Genomic DNA, 19,258 nt, shown 5'->3' on the forward strand with positions numbered 1-19,258 from the left:
CAAAGTCTGACGCATCGCTTTCGACTTGAAAGGGAATGCTTTCGTCCACTGCACACAGTGCAGCCCTTTCAATGTCCTGTTTGATACTGGTGAAAGCCTCCCGAGCTTCAGCTGATAGTGGGAAGGACGTCGATTTAATGAGGGGTCGGGCCTTATCAGAGTAATTGGGCACCCATTGGGCATAATACGAAAAAAATCCCAGGCACCTTTTTAAAGCTTTGGGATTGTGTGGCAGGGGCAGTTCCTTTAGGTGGCGTAATCGGTCAGGGTCCGGTCCAATTACCCCATCTTCCACCACACAGCCGAGGATACAGAGACGGGTTGTGTTGAAGACACATTTGTCTTCGTTGTAGGTTAGATTCAGCTTTAGGGCAGTTTTTAAAAATCTCGCAAGATTTAGATCGTGGTCTTGCTGGTTGTGCCCGCAGATAGTGACATTGTCCAGATAGGGGTAGGTAGCTTGTAGTTTATTCTCCTCAACCATGCGGTCCATCTCACGTTGGAAGACCGAGACCCCATTTGTTACCCCGAAGGGCACTCTGAGAAAATGGTAGAGGCGTCCGTTCGCCTCAAAGGCGGTGTATGGGCGGTCCTCCGTTCTAATGGGGAGCTGGTGATACGCGGATTTGAGGTCGATAGTCGAGAAGACTCGGTATTGCGCGATCTGGTTGACCATTTCTGATATGCGGGGTAAAGGGTAGGCGTCCAGCTGGGTATAAATATTAACAGTCTGGCTGTAGTCAATTACCATCCGTTTCTTTTCGCTATTTTTAACTATGACTACTTGGGCACGCCACGGACTGGTACTGCATTTAATAATGCCTTCCCGCAGGAGTCTGTCCACTTCCGCCTTGATAAAGTGTCTGTCTTCCAGACTGTACCGTCTACTTTTGGTCGCTATGGGCCGACAGTTCGGAGCGAGATTAGCGAATAAAGAGGGCGGGCTGATTTTTAAGGTTGATAGGCCACAGACTGTGAGTGGTGGCTGGGACCCGCCATATGCTAGCGTGACACTTTCGTGGTGGCACTGGAAGCCCAGGCCCAAGATTACATTAACACAGAGTTCTGGCATCATGAGGAGTTTAAAATCCTTGTAGTCCGTGCCTTTTACAGTCAGTGTTACCACACAGTAGCCCAAAATGTCCGAAGTGTGGGGCTTAGCAGCCATAGCAATTCTGCTCCGTGTAGGGGTTACTGTTAATGAGTGCTGCCGTACCAGGCTAGGGTGGATAAAACTCTCGGTACTCCCACAGTCAATTAAACATTTCGTTAAATTCCCGTTTACCTGTATGTCCATCATAGATTTTGTCAACGGGTGTGGCCTGGATTGATCCACCGTGATCGAAGCCACTGTTGGGCCCTGGGCGGCCGTTGAGTCGGGAAAAGATGGCGGATCCCAAGATGGCGGCACGCACGAGGCGGTGACTGAGTTGGAAATCGGATTCCCCCTGCAGACTTTGCTAAAATGCCCCTTTTTCTTACATTTGAAGCATGTAGCGTCCTTCGCTGGGCATCGTTGCCTGGGGTGCTTGGCCTGGCCGCAGAAGTAGCATTTCGGGCCTCGAGACATTGCCGCTGTAGTAGGACTCCTGGGTGAACTTCTGTGTGGGGACTCCAGCGGTGTAGAGCTGGTCTGAGACCTGGATGGGGAAGATGGCTGATTCCAAGATGGCGGCCCGCTCGGCACGCACGAGGCGGTGAGGGCCGCATGGCCGGAAGAATAAGAGTCAGAGTTTTTCTGGGCCACGTCCAGCGATCGCGCAGTGGCCACTGCCTTTTTTAAGTCCAGGACCTCCTTCTCCAGCAGTCTCTGCCGGATATAATTCGATTTGAGGCCCGTGATGAAGGAATCGCGGACCAATTCGTCAGAGTACACGTTGGCCGTCACGGCCTTGCAGTTACGGTCCTGGACCAAGTCCTTTAGGCCCTGTAAGAAATCGTCCATTGATTCCTCAGGTCGCTGCCTGCGTGTAGCCAGCAGATGTCTGGCGTACACTTCGTTTACTGGCCTCTGGTATTGGGCCTTCAGGATAGTGATGGCCTCCGTGTAAGAGGTGGCGTCCCGGATGAACGAATAAATCCGATGATTAACGCGAGTAGTCAGTAGGCTCAGTTTATCTACCTCGCTAGCGGATGAGGCCCTCGCGAAGAGTTCGAAGCATTTGAGCCAGTGTCCAAATTGATTTGATGCTTCAGCAGAATGTGGATCCAAGTCCAGACGCTCTGGTTTTAGGAGTCGATCCATCCTAGTATTCTTTAGTGATTAAAATTGATGTGCCTTCAATAACCACAAAACTAGAAGTTATAGACTTTAACAAGTTGGCTTTTAATCACTAAGATCAGAGCTACCATCTCAACACACTGACTGGCTCGCAGGAATGAGTCATGCAGGTTAGTCAGGAAAGAGGAAGTGAAACTATACACCGTGTGGGGGAGGGTAATATACATGAGTGCAAAACGAATACAGGCAAGAACGAATACAGGCAAGAACAAACAGATTTCATTACAGGCCTCAACTGGAGTATTGAGTCCAATTCTGGGCACCGCACTTTAGGAAGGATGCGAAAGCCTTAGAGAATGGTTCCAGGGATGAAGGACTTCAGTTATGTGGATAGACTGGAGAAGCTGGGGTTGTTCTTCTTAGAGCAGAAATGGTTGAGATGAGATTTGATAGAAGAGTTCAAAATCATGAGGGGTTTAAACAGAGTAGATAGAGAGAAACATAGAAACATAGAAGATAGAAACTGTTCCCATTGGCGGAAGGGTCGAGAATCAGAGGACACAGATTTAAGGTGATTGGCAAAAGAACCAAAGGCGACATGAGGAAAACTGTTTTACGCAGCGAGTGGTTAGGATCTGGAATTCACTGCCTGAAAGGATGGTGGAGGCAGATTCATTGTGGCTTTCAATAGGGAATTGGATAAGTACCTGATGGAAATAAATGTGCAGGGCTCTGGGGAGAGGGCAGGGAGTGGGACTAGCTGAAGTGCTCTTGCAGAGAGCCAGCATGGGCTCGACAGGCCAAATCGCCTACCTCTGTGCTGTAACCATTCTATGATTCTATTAAGTTTACCACATTTGCTGAGATCAGCAAACTTAACAGAGGAGTACAGTATCAAACATGGGAACTTTCTGATATGTGTGGCTCAGTATTACACTGGGGAGCAACTGCATTTATCCAACGGGTAGTTGGGTAGCTTTGTTTATTAAATATTCGAAAACAACTAATGAACAGGAAAAATAGACAAACACTTTGACTTGTACACAATCTCTTTAGTCATACAGGCAGTCTTGAGGCAGCTATTCTTTCATTCAGAAGCGGTGAGATACAGTTTTACTGTCATATTCTGCATTTCAGAACCAAAAAGCCCCATCACAGATTGCATCCCAATCAGAAGAGGATAAAGCTGAAGTTTCCAGGGGCTTCACTGAGGACAATGCCTCAGCGATGGAAGAGACAGCTCCAGTTAAAAAGATCAAAAGAGAAACGAGCACCTTGCTTTGTGAAAATGAATCTTGTAGTGAATCCAATAAAGGTATTTGTCCTGGAATAAAGGATTTCAGTAAAGTATTACTATTTTGAATAATTATTTTTTTTAATGAGGAAGAGATGCTCTATGTTGATAATGTGACCACTACCGTAGTCATTCAAATCAGATTAACACAATGTCTTGCATTATTATGTAAATGTCTACAGCATCTTCTGTGTAACCAGAAACAAACCTTACATGCAAGAATATTAAAATTAATTGGTTCAATTTTTCGTCATGATATTTTTGATTTATTCCACAGTTGTCTGCACTGGAAAGATCTTGGGGTCAGCAAATGAAACAACCAAAAAGACTGAAAGCAGAAGATACAGTTTCAGAAATAGAGAGAGAAAAGTTTATACGGAAGAAAGGGAACTTTGTGACGATGATTACCTGTGTATGTGCAAATTAACCTATCCATTTCCTCAGGGCAGGAATAATTTATTGGGCGTTTTGGTGTGATGACACATGGCCTTGGTAGGCCGGGGGATTGGTGGAGCAATGCAGCATGTCAGAGTGGTGGGACAGGAGTGCAGGCCTGTGTTTGCCCACAAACAGGCACCGATTGTTCTTTTTCATTGAGGAAAAACAATCACAAATATGATCCCCAAACTATTGATAATAATTCTGGAATCTTGTAATAAAATAGAATAGGACTTTCAGTAATTATAAACTAATGGCCCCTGATTATAGGGAATAGCAGCCCCTTGTCTAAGATATTGAAGCATCCTATACCAGCCTGCAGCAGGACCTGGACAACATCCAGGCTTGGGCTGACAAGCGGCAGCTAACATTCAAACTTATGAACAGCAAACAATAACCATCTCCGAAGAATTGACGGTGCAGCCAGAATTAAGTTAGGAGTCAGCATGGTTTGGGAAGGGGTGTGGGAAGAAGATGATGGCCTAACTGAAAGGGCAAATTTGAGAAGTGACACTGTCCCCTAGTGTGATTTGCCTGATAGTTTAGAGGGACTTTTGTTACTGGATATGCAGGTTGAACTTCATTCAAAGAATGAGGAAGCTATAGGAGGTAATTCAGCCTCCTTGTGCAAAATTCCCTTGCTGCCCACTCCTAATCTTATCTGGTGCGGCACAGCCTGGAGATACTGTTGACAGTTTTTGCAATGCTGTTGTTAATTGTGGTCAGTACTCCCTTCTTGGAGTAAAGAACCGAACATGTCGCCCAGAACAAGCCCTTGTATACAACAGAGTGGGGGAAGATCTGACTGGCACTGGGTGTAATTTTCATAGAGGGAAGATGCCCCAAGTGTTTTCCCCAGCTGATAGATCATGGAAATATTGTACTTGTGTGTGGAGACTGAATTGCAATCAAACAATGAGGAAAATCAAATCTACGACAGATAATCTATCCTTTCTCAGTACTAGCACCTTTTACCTTCATGAACACTGAATAATGAATTGAGATCCTGATCCATCTTTAATTTGTATTTTATGTGTTAGTTTGTGAAGACTGCGAGACATTTTTTATTGAAGAATGCCCTGTGCATGGTCCTCCAGTGTTCATAAAGGACACGGTGGTGGAATTCAGTCAGCCAGACAGAGCACGTTTAACCCTTCCGGAGGGTCTCAGCATAGCGACTTCAAAAATTCGAAAAGCTGGTCTTGGTGTATGGAATGAAGGGCAGGTTATTCCCAAAGGCGTTCACTTTGGACCCTATGAAGGAGTAGTATCAAATGAAGAAGCAGAGGCTGTCAGTGGGTATTCATGGGCGGTAAGTGACTACTGTCGTTATCAAGTTCCTTATTTTATAAAAAAGTTCAGGACTTATTGGAATTTATTTTCTATAAATTATCCAAGGTTCCCATTCCTGGTTGCTACTCAGTGAGTCCTACTGGTAAGTAGACAGCGAGTGAAGACAGAATTAATCTTTGCTGTGAGGCCTCTTGTGTTCACTTAGCCTGTCAGCACATGGAAATGTTCACAAATGAAGAACGGATTACTGGGTGTGTTTATTGTAGGGCTGGGAGCAGCCACGGAACTACCCGAACATGACTCACCACCATCAGGAAGCAAGAAAGCAAACATGCTCCTATCTGACTGAAACCCACCAAACACCACCACAGAGGAAACAATTGCAATTCACCCCACTGAGACCAAAGGTGTATCAAAATTCACAGCACCTTCCCCACAGCTGATAGTGTCAGTGCTGAGAGAAAAATCCTCTCACCCCACTGAGGCCATAGCAGACTCCCAACCATTTATAAAAACTCTGCCACCTGCCCCGCCCCCAGCTGAGGCAGCATGTTCACACTCTGAAACAAAATCCCTCACTAGAATTCCTCCCCACCCCCCTGCCAGCTGAGGCAATTATTGAACTCCGTGACCGCGAATTCTGAAGTTTCAGAACTGGCTAGTCAGGCTGGTTTTGCTGAGAAATGGTGGCTGCCTTGCTTTCGGTGGGTCCTGCGGTGGCTGCCAGTTTGCGAGGTCGGTAGTGCTGCCGTTGCCTGCGCATACCCCAGATAGTTAGATGAGACAATTCGTCACATCAATGGGCTGGATTTTCTCAATGGAGACAAGTTGGAGGCGGGACTGTTGCTTGTGTCAATGTCCCATCTCTACCCTCGTCTGACCAACCAGAAGTATTTTCCCCTGATTGACCTTGTTAAGCCCATCCTGCTGGCTCAGCAGGCCAATTAGGGAGGAAGTCACTGACAGAGCACGTCAACGTCAGACGTGCTATCTGTCAAGACTTCTTGAAAGAAAAAATATCAGCGTTTGACAGCTCTGTGAAGCTGTCAAACACTGACATTCTCTAGTTTGATGAGTACTTATGTCCAGGACTCATCAAACCTTTCAATTTGTGGATTTCACATGGCTGTTGGTTCGGAGGATCCAACAGCCAGTCTGTGAAATCGACAAGGAGGATGTCGGGTCTCCCGATCCAGAGAGGATGAGGATGAAGGCTGTAGGAAGAAAACAAGGTAAGTGACCATTTTTTTACACTTGTCACTCACCTTACATACTTACCACTCCACACTTGCACCCATCACTCACCTCTACATCTTACTTCCAGGTACCTCCGACCGCCGAAGACCTCCTCCATGTCACCTCCAACCCGGCGTGGTTCTCCGAGGTCGGGAAGCCTTCAGCTGTGAAGGTAAAATGGCACTAATCCTTTTTTCTGCCTGTTAACAGGCAGTTAAAAGTATTTAATGCCTTTCCCGCCTCCAGGAGACGGGACCTGAAGCAGCACATCTTCCCGCCTCCTGGCACTTCTGCTACTTTACTGGCCGTCCTGCCTCCATGCCTGCCTCCTCGGGGCTTGGAAAATCCAGCCCAATGAGTGTCGAACGCTGGTTTGACACAATATCTGCCATTTTTGACATGCTACTCCATTTTGCATCCTCTCCCTATCACAACCAGCTGACTATATGTTCAGCAGCAGGAAGGACCTCCCAGGTCTGCTATTTAAAGGTATCATCAACAACTTACAGCTGACTTGCTTTTTGATCTGTCCTGGCTCTGGCACAATTTGTGCGGCTGTTTGGAGCTTTCTACAGTTATTTAATGTTGTTGAGGTGACAGGGACCTTGCTACTCATTTAAAGGCTTCTGCTCACACCACTTGCTCCCAGTCATGGGGTCTCTACTTGCAGTCCCCCTCGTGCTCGAGTATGACGGAGATGGAGCGGAGGTCTTCCAAGAGCACTTCTTCTACCTGTGCTTAAGCCAGGAGCAGTGTATTAGGAGGCTCTGCTTCACCAAGGAGGCAGTCACAGAACTCTGCCACCTCCTGCAGCTGAACATGCAGTCTCAGAGCTCAGCGGCTCTCCCAGTGGCCCTGAAGTCACCGTGGCCCTAAATTTTTTCGCCAGTCTGGACCAGGAGACATAGCTAACATCTCCCAGTTTGCTGTCCATCACTGCAACCAGGAAGTCACAAAGCTGTCTACTCCAGGAGAAGGGACTTCATTGTCTTCTCTCCAAACAGAGAGAAGTAGGAGGAGCGTGCATGTGGCTTTGCCAGGCTAGCGGGCTTCCTCATGGTGCAGTGCGGCATCGACTGCACACTTGTGGCTTTGCGGGCACCGCATACCAATCCTGAGATACTCCGTAACTGCAAGGGCTACAACTCACTTAATGTGCACTTGTGGGACCATGTCCAGCACATCATGATGGTGAATGCCCGGTATCGTGGCAGCAGCCATGATTCCTTCATCCTGCACCAGACCGCTTTGCCAGCAGTCTTTGAACCACCACGTCAAACCCGAGGGTGGCTGCTTAGGGACAAGGGCTATCCACTCTGCTCCTGGCTGATGAGTTCCCTCCATAACCATACCAATCATGGCCAACACTCATATAACGACAGCCATGCTGCCATGAGGAGTCTCATCGAGCAGACCATTGAGGTTCTCAAGCAACAGTTCCACTGCCTTGACCGCTCAGGAGGAACCCTCCAGTACAGGCCGGAGCGGGTTTCCCATTTCGTGGTGGTCTGCTGCATGCTCCACAACTTGTCCACATGAGGGCACAGCCCATGCCACCACGGGTCCATCAAGCCTGTCCCATACAATTGCGATGCCTTGTGTATCACAATATATACACTCCATCCCACCCAAAACCATAAATTACCAAGGCTAATTTGGGAAAGAAAAATCTGGGAAATTCCTTTCCAACCTAACTAGGTGATCGAAACTAGTCCAGGAGATCACTCTGGTCCTGAATTCCCTGCAGTCCCTACCTTCTGTAAGAGGTGATCTCTGCCCCAGCCAGAAACAAGTCCAGCTCTCACTTGAAAGAATTCAGCGAGTCCGTGTCCACCACACGAGACGGCAGCCTGTTCCTGAGGTCCACTATTCTATGGGAAAAGAACCACCTCCTGACAGCTAACCTAGATCTAGCCTTATACAACTTAAATTTGTGACCCCTACTCCTTCCTAACCTATTTAATTGAAACAAACTATCAGCTGGAACACAATCATTCCCTTCACCCCTTCATTATCTTCTGAACCTCAATCAAATTCCCCTTAAGTCTACGCTTCCCTAAAGTGTAGAGTCCCAACTCTTTTAGCCTATCTTGATAACAAAGATGCTATCCTGATAAATAAGAGAGGAGGAGGAGGAGGAGGAGGAAGTGAGCAGGCAGGCAGCACATCCCCGATCCAGATGGGCTGTCCATGAGCACCTCAAGAGACTCTGGTTGCAGTGAGTGAAACCCCAGATCCCCGTTGCTCACCACTTCCCCATCTTACCATCCCTCTGTCACAGAACATCACAGCGTCCTCCTGGGCACAAAGCTGAAATGAGAGCCAGCACAAAACACACATTTCAAACATAATTTATAAATTTATCAAAGTCAAATCAAAAGAACAAAGTCAACTAATCACCCTTGTGCATTCCCTTAGTGTCTGTCTTAAGTGTGCCTTTTCCTACTCTAGTGCTCCTACAAAGTGCTCCCCCAGTGGCTGCAGCAGCTGGTGGAAAGCTGCTGACTTTCAGTGGGGAGACTACAGATGGGCCTGCAGGACGACCTTGAGCAGCTCTGGCCCTAGAAAGCCCGGCTATAGACTGTGCCACTTTGGTATGGGCGGCAGAAGTCTGGGCTGGCTGGTGCAAGCGCACTGGCAGGGTGGCAGTGGTGGGAGTACGAATGCTGTCTTCTTGCGAGAGGACAGCAGGTTCTTGCTCCACGGGGCCACTGCCACTCCCTCGGGATGGGGCCTCAGCACTATTAGCCACCTGTTGGAGCACAGATTGCTGGACTGCTGTGACAATCTGCAAGCACTTTTCCACACTCGTAAACCCAGCCACAATGGCATCAGTCTGAGCTTGCGTGGCAACAAGTTGAGACTGCAGGAGAGCAGTCTGCGCTTCCACTGCAGCAGTGAGACGTTGGGTCGCTTCTGTTGTGCTACAATGGAAATGTGAGTTCGCCCATCACACCCAGCATCACGGTTGGGTCAACAAGTTATCTAATTGAGTTGCCTATTATTTCCACCCTGGAAATCATGGGCTCCAAACCCAACGCAAAAACCCATAATATTGGAGCCGGACTCCTCCATGCTGCTTGACACTTACCAGAGGCTCTCTGGCAGGCTTGCCATTACACCAAGCATTTCTGTGTGCATGCCCATCACCCATCTTCTGAAGGCTACCCCATCGAGAATATCATCTGAGTCCTGTGCAGCAGAACTCGTGCATAATCTCATCCTGCGGGGAGCTGGCACCTGAGCTACACTTTCCCCCTGGCTTGGCTGCAGCCCACTCATGCCTGGTGATTCACCACGTGCAGATCCTGCCTCTATACTACCACCTAAAGTACGGGCAGTGCCATTTGCTGAGCTGGTGTCTGCGAGTGTCAGTTCCAGTGCCGCTGTGTCTTCTTCTCCTCCATCACTCTCCTCCAGAACTTCAGAGACAGGCTGGGCTACTGACAGTGCTTGGGTATCTGAAAGGAGAAATGTACAAGGGTCGGGTTGTGTTGAAGTAGGAGGGAAATCCAGATATCCATGCATACACCATCAGCAGCGTGCAAGTGAAAAGAGATTGTGGGATGAGGGATAGTGGGCTGTGAGAAGAAGGATTAGGTATAAGCATACCGTCATCATCAGCAATGTTTTTCACTTCCGCGCTCACCACGGACTCTGTCACTGCCCCAACAATTATTGCGAGCTCTACTTCCTTCAAGTCCATGAGGTTCTCAATTCTGACTTACCCTTCTTCTTACTTCTTAGGCGGAACCGAGGATGACTTGCTTCCACATTAAACATGAGTTCTCAGGTGACTGATGAGTCCAATGCAGGACCTACAGTCTCTGTCACAGGTGGGGCAGACGGTGTTTGCAGGGGCGGGTGGCTGGGGTGCTTGGGTTGACGTGCACTCCTTGTGCTGCCTGCGCTTGATTGCCGCTTCCTCCCGGCGAAGAGACTCTAGGTGTTCAGTGCCTTCCCGGATGCTTCTCCTCCATTTTGTGCGGTCTTGGGCCAGGGATTCCCAGGTGTTGGTGGGGACGTTGCACTTTTTCAAGGAAGCTTTGAGGGTGTCCTTGAAGCATTTCCTCTGCCCACCTGGGGCCCTCTTGCCGTGTCAGAGCTCCGAGTAGAGCGCTTGTTTTGGGAGTCTCGTATCGGGCATGTGGACGATGTGACTTGTCCATCGGAGCTGATCGAGCGTGGTCAAAGCTTCGAGGCTGGGAATGTTGGCCTGAGCGAGAACACTGACGTTGGTGCGCCTATCCTGCCAATGGATTTGCAGGATCTTGCGGAGGCAGCGTTGGTGGTACCTCTCCAGTGCTTTGAGGTGCCTGCTGTAAATGGTCCATGTCTCTGAGGCATACAGGAGGGCGGGTATCACTGCTGCTCTGTAGACCATGAGCTTGGTGCCGGGTTTGAGGTCCTGGTCTTCAAACACTCTCTTCCTGAGGCGACCGAAGGCTGCACTGGCACACTGAAGGCGGTGCTGGACTTCGTCATCGCCGTTTGCCCTTGTTGACAGAACTGCCACCCGATGACCCTTCGCCCATCTGCTGGTGCTCCCGGAGGTTGTGCGGCAAGTTGGCCTGCAAGAGAAAGGGAAGTGTCAGTGAGTGTGGTACAATATGTTTGGGTGATGTGCCTGCCATGGTTGAATAGCTGTCAGTTTGTGCAAGGTGTGAGATGTGGCTGTAAGTCTTGCAGCAGTGGTAAGTGTGTGAGGTATGAGTGGTGCTGGCTAGAGATTGTTGGTGGGGGTGTGGTGCATTGAACAGTGTGTGCGATTAATGGCACAGATGGTGGGATATGGTATTTGAAGATGCATTTACTCACCTTGACCAGTCGTGTGAGGTCACTAAACATTTTGCGGCACTGGATCCAACACTCATGATACTGACGGCTTCAGCAGTCTCCACCCACAGCCTTCTTGTGTCCGCGGGCCTCCTGCCCCCTGTTGGTAGAGGACCTGAGGATGTCATAGAACCTCCAGGATCAAGGCCTCCAGTGCCACATCAGAAAATCTCCTTGCCCTTTTTCTTGGCTATTGGGCCATGGTTTTCTCCACAATGACAATGAGGTGTTTGTGCAAAAAAGCACTTCCCCTGTATTAGAGCCTTGAACAAACTTTATTGGCCACTAGACTCCACCCAATATTGGCCCCTGAATCAGCACTAAGACAATCAGCAGCACATTTCAGCGCTACGATCATTATAATGAGCAGGCAGCATGAATTTTATGTGCTGCCTGCGCTACTTTGAACGGGCGTGGGCACATTGTGCTGCCCGCACCTGTTTTTGGGCCTTATCCAATTTCTAGACCTCTGTCTATTGATTCCCCGCTCCTGTTTTTGAGGAATAGAGCCTGTTGGTATTGGGTGACCTTGTAGCTGTTATCATTTTAATCCAATGGCTTTGTACTGGAGCCAAGGTCAACTAAGAATGAGCCTACATTCCAGTCCCTTGTACTTTGTTCATCTTCTGATTAATTTAGTCCTGCTGCTCTAATTCAGGTATTATCCTATTAAAGCAGTTCCAGGAGATTCCCAGAGCCTGCTGTCATTGTATTTATGGACAGAGGTGAGTCAGGCATCACCTCAACCAACTCTCATCATTCCTAGTTTCAGAATGTATTGAACAGTAGTGCTCTGACAATGCAGTAATTCAGGGACGTTTCCCAACTTTACAAAGCTTCCTGAAACTGTTCAGCACCATTATACTATTTTTCGAGCTCCTATGCTACATCATTTCAGTCCCAGCCATCATGCTGATCTGGGCACTCGGATGAAAAGGTATAATCACAGGACACAGGTAAGAGGAAGGTCAATTTTTACTCAAAGAATTGGGAGGCTATGTACTAGAATCTTGCAATACGTGTTAAGCCTAATATAAAGATAAAGTTGCTTTTAAAATTTTTATTAATTCAGTCTTTTTATCAAAACACCTTTCTGCAGATTAGCAAATCCAACAAGGATTTTGAATACATTGATGCGAAGGATGAATCTACATCAAATTGGATGAGGTGAGGGAAGACTGATACCATATAGTGAGGATCACAAGATAGTAACGGATGAAGAAGATCATTTGTCCCATTTCATTTGATCCGCCCAGAACAATATCCCACCCAACAGCCAGTCAGCCTCTCATTCTGGGTGGCTGTGGCCGAGAAAACGAGCCAAAATTCTCAATCAGCTCGAGGCGTTAAATTCAGCAGGAACTCCGGGAAACCCATATTTCTGGATCGCTGCACCTCCCCCACCCCCTGTCAGACACTCCCTCCTTGGAAATATTGGGGCCATTGGGGGAAAAATTCAGTTGTTTGCGCCTCCCGTTAGTGCCTTAAGAGGGCGCTAATGGGGCGCAAAGCAACTAGCGCCCGGGCACGACGATGTTTGCGCCGCTCGCTAAATTAAGCAGACATTTTGCGGTGGCGCTAAACACTACCGCCACGATCTCCTGCGCCGGCAGATAATGACGTCAGTCGAGTGCGCAACGACCCTTTAGTGCCCCGGACCGGATATTGAGTGGCGCCCCCTGCTTTACCGCCTGCCGCTAGCAATGACAGGTTGAGGGGAGCGTTATGCTGTCAGAAAGGGACTAGGGGAGCGCTATTTAAAGGCGACCGCTTGCTGCCTTTTTTTGTCTGACATTTTTGCACCATGCATTCTGAGAGAGAGAGAGAGACTTCTGGAGAGATTCAACGCTGTGTGAAGGAGTTTTGAGTACTGAGCAGCACTTTGCAGGTTTATTTTGATTTGCCCTTCCTTGCTTCGCCAGCACTCTGAGGTAGCGCCTCGCTCCTCGGCCTTTGCGCCTTAAGACAGGTGTGAAGTGCCTGATTTAGCGCACCAATCACCTCCAGGGGCGATGAAAGCCAAGTTTGCTGTCGGAGGCGATGATTAGCACCAGGCGCTAAACTTTGCTCGTGGCCAATAATGGCGCCCCAAACGGGGCGATACTGAATTTTTTCCCATTATCTTTCGTATCTACACTGAGGGCTAGATTTTCGGAGAGCCGTCAGGCGGGGTTTCAGGCATGTGGAGGGGGGGGGAAATCCCAAATTTGGGGGTCCCGACACCATCCCGCCCAATACCCAGCCCCACGTAAGTTTCAGGGGCGGCGGGTACTCGCCCCGCACTGGGACCCGCCGAAACCAGGCGGGAAGGGATTAGTGCCAATTAACTGCCTATTAACAGGTAGTTAACAGGCATTTTTTAGCCTAATCCCTATTTTGAGGGGTTTCGTGTGGGTTTCCTGATGGCTCCAAATCACGCCAGGTTAGTGAGGCGGGCCGTCGGGTTGAAGTAGTTGGAGGGGTCGCGATATCGGCGCTCAGGTAAGTGATGGGTGCATGAGTGCAAAGGTAAGTGTGTTTGGTGTGTCTAAAGTGTGTAAAGAACTTTTACCTGTACTTATCTTAACAGCCTTTCTTCCTGTAGCCGTCGGGAGCCCATCACTCAGCCGGAACTGAAAGCTGAACGGCTGCGATCTGTCAAAAGTGACAGTCTTCAGCTTTGAGTGCCGGTGACAGTTCTAACTGAGTCTGCGTAGAAGGACTCCGCTTAGAACTCAGAGTGTCAGTGTTTCACAGCTTCAAACAGCTGTAAAACACTGATATTTCATCTGTCAAGAACTCCTGACAGATGAAATTTCAGTCTGTTACATCACCTGTTGCCGGGTGGCCCTTAATTGGCCTGCTGAGCCCGCTGGGCGGGCTCAACAAGGTCAATCAAGGGAAAATTGCGTCGATTGGCCGGACGTCGAAGTAGGCGGGTCAAAAACCCGAAAGGGGAAGTCCCGCCTTCTTCCCGACAGGTTCGGCAAAATCTACCCTTGAGTGTCCTCTCCTGACAGTATGTTTGAATTTGAAATTTGTCCATGGCTGGGGACATGTTCTCTCATTCTAACTCACTATACTAATATGCTTTACATTCTGTATTCATTTCACAATTTTAACTTATTTTTGGCCACTTAAATATTTGTATGTTATGTTCCAGGTTTGTTAACTGTGCCAGAAAGGAGGAGGAGCAGAACCTTGTAGCCTTTCAGCACTGCGGCAAAATTTATTACAGGACCTGCAAGCCTGTTCCTCCTCGGTGCGAGCTGCTGGTCTGGTATGGTGATGAATATGCCAAGGAACTCGGTATCAAATGGACCACAATGTCGGTGGCAAAACAAGAACCAAAATGTAAGGATTCTGACCAAAATTGGGAACTGTAGCCAAAGTATCATTTGTTTTCTGTTACAGTCTCAAAGGTGTTTGATAAAGTGCGACGTAATAGACTTGTTAGCAAAATTGAAGCCCATGGGACCAAAGGGGGAATGTTAGCGTTGATTCAAAATTGGCCATGAGACAGAAAGCAAAGAGTAGTGCTGAATGGTTGTTTATGAGACTGGAGGGAAGTATACAGTGGTATCCCCCAGGGGTCAGTATTAAGACCCCTGCTCTTTATGATCTGGACTTTGACAATTGGGGGCATAATTTCAATGTTTGCAGATGGCACAAAGCTTGGAAACGTAGTAAACAGTGAAAAGGATAGTAGAAGTTTTCAGGAAGATGTAGATAGACTAATGAAATGGGAAGTCACATTGCAGATGAAATTTAATGCAGAACAGTGTGAAGTGATGCATTTTGGAAGGAAAACTGAGGAGAGGCAACAGACACCTTGGGATTCACATACTCAAATCTTTGAAGGTGGCAGGGCATATTATTAAGTCTATTAATAAATCATTTGGGACCCTAGGCTTTATCAATAGCGGCATGGAGTACCAACGCAAGGAAATTATGGTAAACCTTTATAAATCACTGTTTAGGCCTCAGCTAGCGTATTGTGCCCAAATCTGTGCACTGCACTTTAGAAGGAATGTCAAAGCCTTAGAGAAGTTGCAAAGGAGATTTACCAGAATCATACCAGGGATGGGAGGCTTCAGTTATCTCATAGTAAAGGATCCTCTGGGAAAGAGTGATCATAATATGATAGAATATCACATTGGGCTTGAGAGTGAAATACTTATGTCTGAACTAGTGTCTTAAACTTAAATAAAGTCAATTACATAGGTATGAGTGGTGTGTTGGCTATGGTAGATTGGAAAATTAGATTAGAAGATCTGATGGTAGATAAACAGTGGCAAACATTTAAAAACATATTCCAATATTCTCAGTGAAGAATTAAAAACTCCTGTTGAAAACTGATCCATCCTTGGCTAACTGAAGAAGTTAAGGATAGTATTGGATTAAAAGAGGCTTATAATGTTACAAAGAATAGTAATAAGCTTTAGGGACCATCAAAGAATGACTAAAACATTGATAAAAAGGGACAAAATAGAATAGGAGAGTAAAGTAGCAAGAAATATAAGAACAGATTGTAAGAGTATCTACAAGTATGTAGAACGGAAGAGAGGAGCAAAATAAGCATTGATCCCTTAGGAGCTGAGACAGGAGAAATTATAATGGGGAATAAGGAAATGGCAGAGACCTTAAACAAATATTTTGTATCTGATTTCACAGTAGAAGACACAAAAACATACCAAAAATAGTGGGGCACCAAGGGGCAAATGAAAGGAAGGGAAATGATTAAGAACAGTAGAGAAAAAGTACTTGAGAAAATAATGGGACTGAAAGCCAACACATCCCCTGGACCCCTACATCCTCGGGTTCTACAAGAGATAACTGCAGAGATAGTGGGTGCATTGGTTGTGATTTTCCACAATTCCCTAGATTCTAGAACAGTCCCAGCGGATTGGAAGGTAGCAAATGTAACACCGCTATTCAAGAAAGGAGGGAGAGAGAAAACATCGAACTACCGTCCAATTAGCTTGACATCAATTGTCGAGGAAATGCTGGAATCCATTATTAAGGAAGTGGTAACAGGGCATTTAGAAAATCGTAATATCATTAGGCAGAGTCAACATGGTTTTATGAAAGAGAAATCGTGTTTAACAAATTTATTAGAGTTTTTTGAGGATGTAACTCGCAGGGTAGATTGTAAATTTGGATTTCCAAAAGGCATTCGATAAGGTGCCACATAAAAGGTTGTTATGCAAGATAAGGGCTCATGTGGTTGAGGGTAATTTATCAGCATGGATAGAGGATTGGTTGACGGACAGAAAACAGAGAGTAGGGATAAACGCATCATTTTCGGGTTGGCGGGCTGTAACTAGTGGGGTGCCGCAAGGATCAGTACTTGGGCCTCAGTTATTCACAATTTATATTAATAACTTAGATGAAGGGACCGAGTGTAATGTATCCAGGTTTGCTGACGTTACAAAACTAGGTGGGAAAGTGAGCTGTGAGGAGGGCACAAAGAGCCTGTAAAGGGGTATAGACAGGTTAAGTGAGTGGGCAATAAGGTGGCAGATGGAGTATAATGTGAGGAAATCTGAGGTTATTCAGTTTGGTAGGAAGAATAGAAAAACAGAATATATTTTAAATGGTGAGAAACTATTAAATGTTGGTGTTCAGAAAGATTTAGGTGTCCTCATACAGGAAGCACAGAGTTAGCAAGCAGGTACAGCAAGACATTAGGATGGCAAATGGCAAGACGGTCTTTATTGCAAGGGGGCTGTAGGACAAGATTAAGGAAGTCTCGCGACAGTTGTGCAGGGCTTTGGTGAGACCACACCTGGAGTACTGTGCACAGTTTTGGTCACCTTATCTGAGGAAGGATATACTTGCCTTAGAGGCGGTGCAACAAAGGTTCACTGGATTGATTCCTGGGATGAGCGGGTTATCCTATGAGGAGAGATTGAGTAGATTGAGCCCATACACTGGAGTTTAGAAGAATGAGGGGTGATCTCATTGAAACATATAAGATTCTGAGGGGGATTGTAGGGTAGACTGAGAGGCTGTTTCCCCTGGCTGGACAGTCGAGAACTCGGGGGCAGAGTCTCAGGATAAGGGGTCGGCCATTTAAGACTGAGATGAGGAGGAATTTCTTCACTCAGGGAGTTGTGAACCTTTAGAATTCTCTGCCCCAAAGGGCTATGGATGCTGAGTCATTGAGTATATTCAATGCTGAGATAGATAGAGTTTTGGAATCTAGGGGAATCAAGGGATATGGAGATCGGGCGGGAAAGTGGAGTTGAGGTCGAAGATCAGTCATGATCTTATTGAATGGTGGAGAAGGCTCGAGGGGCTGTATGGCCGACTCCTGCTCCTAATTCTTATTGTTCTTATATAATATAACATAAAAACAGAAAATGCTGGCAATGCTCAGCAGGTCAGACAGCATCTGTGGAGAGAGAAACAGAGTTAACGTTTCAGGTCGATGACCCTTCGTCAGAACTCTTATGATCTTATGTTATGTATAGAGACTAAAGAAGCTGGGGTTGTTCTCCTTATAATACTCCTGTGAAGTGCCTTGGGACGTTTTACTACGTTAAAGGTGCTATATAAATATAAGTTGTTGTTGTTATTTATAAAGATACAGTGAGTTCCATTGCACTGTTGGGGCCTCTGCAACTTCCCCTGCTCTTTTATTCAACACTTGCTGTTTAATTTTCTGTCCTGTTTTAAGAAAACTGATTTTCACACTGGTTTATAAAAGTTATTGAAAGAGTATTGATATCTACCTTGTTCCTTGGAGGATTTCAAAGACTGAATGTATGAACCTTGAAATCTTTGGTAGTATTCTTTAAAGGATGTGTTTATTTGCAACACCTAAAGCTCTGATTGGTTCCCTTGGATCACAAGTCCTGATTGCCGATTGGTCCCCTTGGCGGACAAGACACACCCAGCAGTTTCTCTGGAATGTGTAATTCGATCCTCCACGCCGACGTAATCAGTTACTTTGCAAAGTGTAATTCGAGCCATTCTGACTGCGAACTCCAGACAGAACAGAGCTCACTTGGAACAGACAGGGCTCACCCTCGCGGGTTAAGACCATCTCCCACCCCCCAAACAAGTTCCTGACCCCCTCCCCACCAAACTTCCTGACCTCCTCCCCACCCCACCCAACTTCCTGACCCCGTCACCCCGCCCAACTTCCTGACCTCCTCCCCATCCCACCCAACTTCCTGACCCCCTCCCCACCCCGCCCAACTTCCTGACCTCCTCCCCACCCCACCCAACTTCCTGACCCCCTCCCCACCCCACCCAACTTCCTGACCTCCTCCTCACCCCGCCCAACTTCCTGACCCCCTCCCCACCCCGCCCAACTTCCTGACCCCCTCCCCACCCCACCAACTTCCTGACCTCCTCCCCACCCACCCAACTTCCTGACCCCCTCCCCTCCGCACCCAACTTCCTGACCTCCTCCCCACCCCACCCAACTTCCTGACCTCCTCCCCACCCCACCCAACTTCCTGAACCCCTCCCCACCCCACCCAACTTCCTGACCTCCTCCCCACCCCACTCAACTTCCTGACCTCATCCCCACCCCACCCAACTTGCTGACCTCCTCCCCACCTCACCCAACTTCCTGAACCCCTCCCCACCCCGCCCAACTTCCTGACCCCCTCCCCTGCCCACCCAACTTCCTGACCCCCTCCCCGCCCCACCCAACTTCCTGACCTTCACCCCTCCCTCTCTCTCTCTCCCCTCCCTCTCTCTCTCCCCCTCCCTCGCTCTCTCCCCCCTCCCTCTCTCTCTCCCCCCTCCCTCTCTCTCTCCCCCCTCCCTCTCTCTCTCCCCCCTCCAACCTCCGCTTTCTTTCAGCCTCCCCCCTCTCTCTATGCCTGCTCCCTCTCTCTGCTCCCTCTCTGCCTTTCTCTCTGCCCGAATCTCTCTCCCTCTCTCTCCACCCCACACTCTCTGCCCCACTCTCTCTCTCTCTCTCTCTCTCCCACTCTCTCTCT

General features: G+C 47.8%; 1 protein-coding gene across 1 annotated transcript in view; it reads left to right on the forward strand.

The window, feature by feature from the left end:
• The window catches only part of LOC147110210 (histone-lysine N-methyltransferase PRDM7-like), a 39,720-nt gene that overhangs the window by 17,882 nt on the left and 2,580 nt on the right, over positions 1-19,258 (forward strand). The window contains exons 5-9 of the mRNA XM_086004123.1: positions 3,359-3,536; positions 3,793-3,927; positions 4,994-5,265; positions 12,418-12,485; positions 14,461-14,651. Of these exons, the coding sequence (XP_085860249.1) occupies positions 3,359-3,536; positions 3,793-3,927; positions 4,994-5,265; positions 12,418-12,485; positions 14,461-14,651 (844 nt within the window). The remainder of the gene's footprint in view (positions 1-3,358; positions 3,537-3,792; positions 3,928-4,993; positions 5,266-12,417; positions 12,486-14,460; positions 14,652-19,258) is intronic.

This window comes from Somniosus microcephalus, chromosome 12, assembly GCF_052327205.1.
Source record: "Somniosus microcephalus isolate GS21.2 chromosome 12, FLI_Smic_1.0, whole genome shotgun sequence".
NCBI lineage: Eukaryota > Metazoa > Chordata > Chondrichthyes > Squaliformes > Somniosidae > Somniosus > Somniosus microcephalus.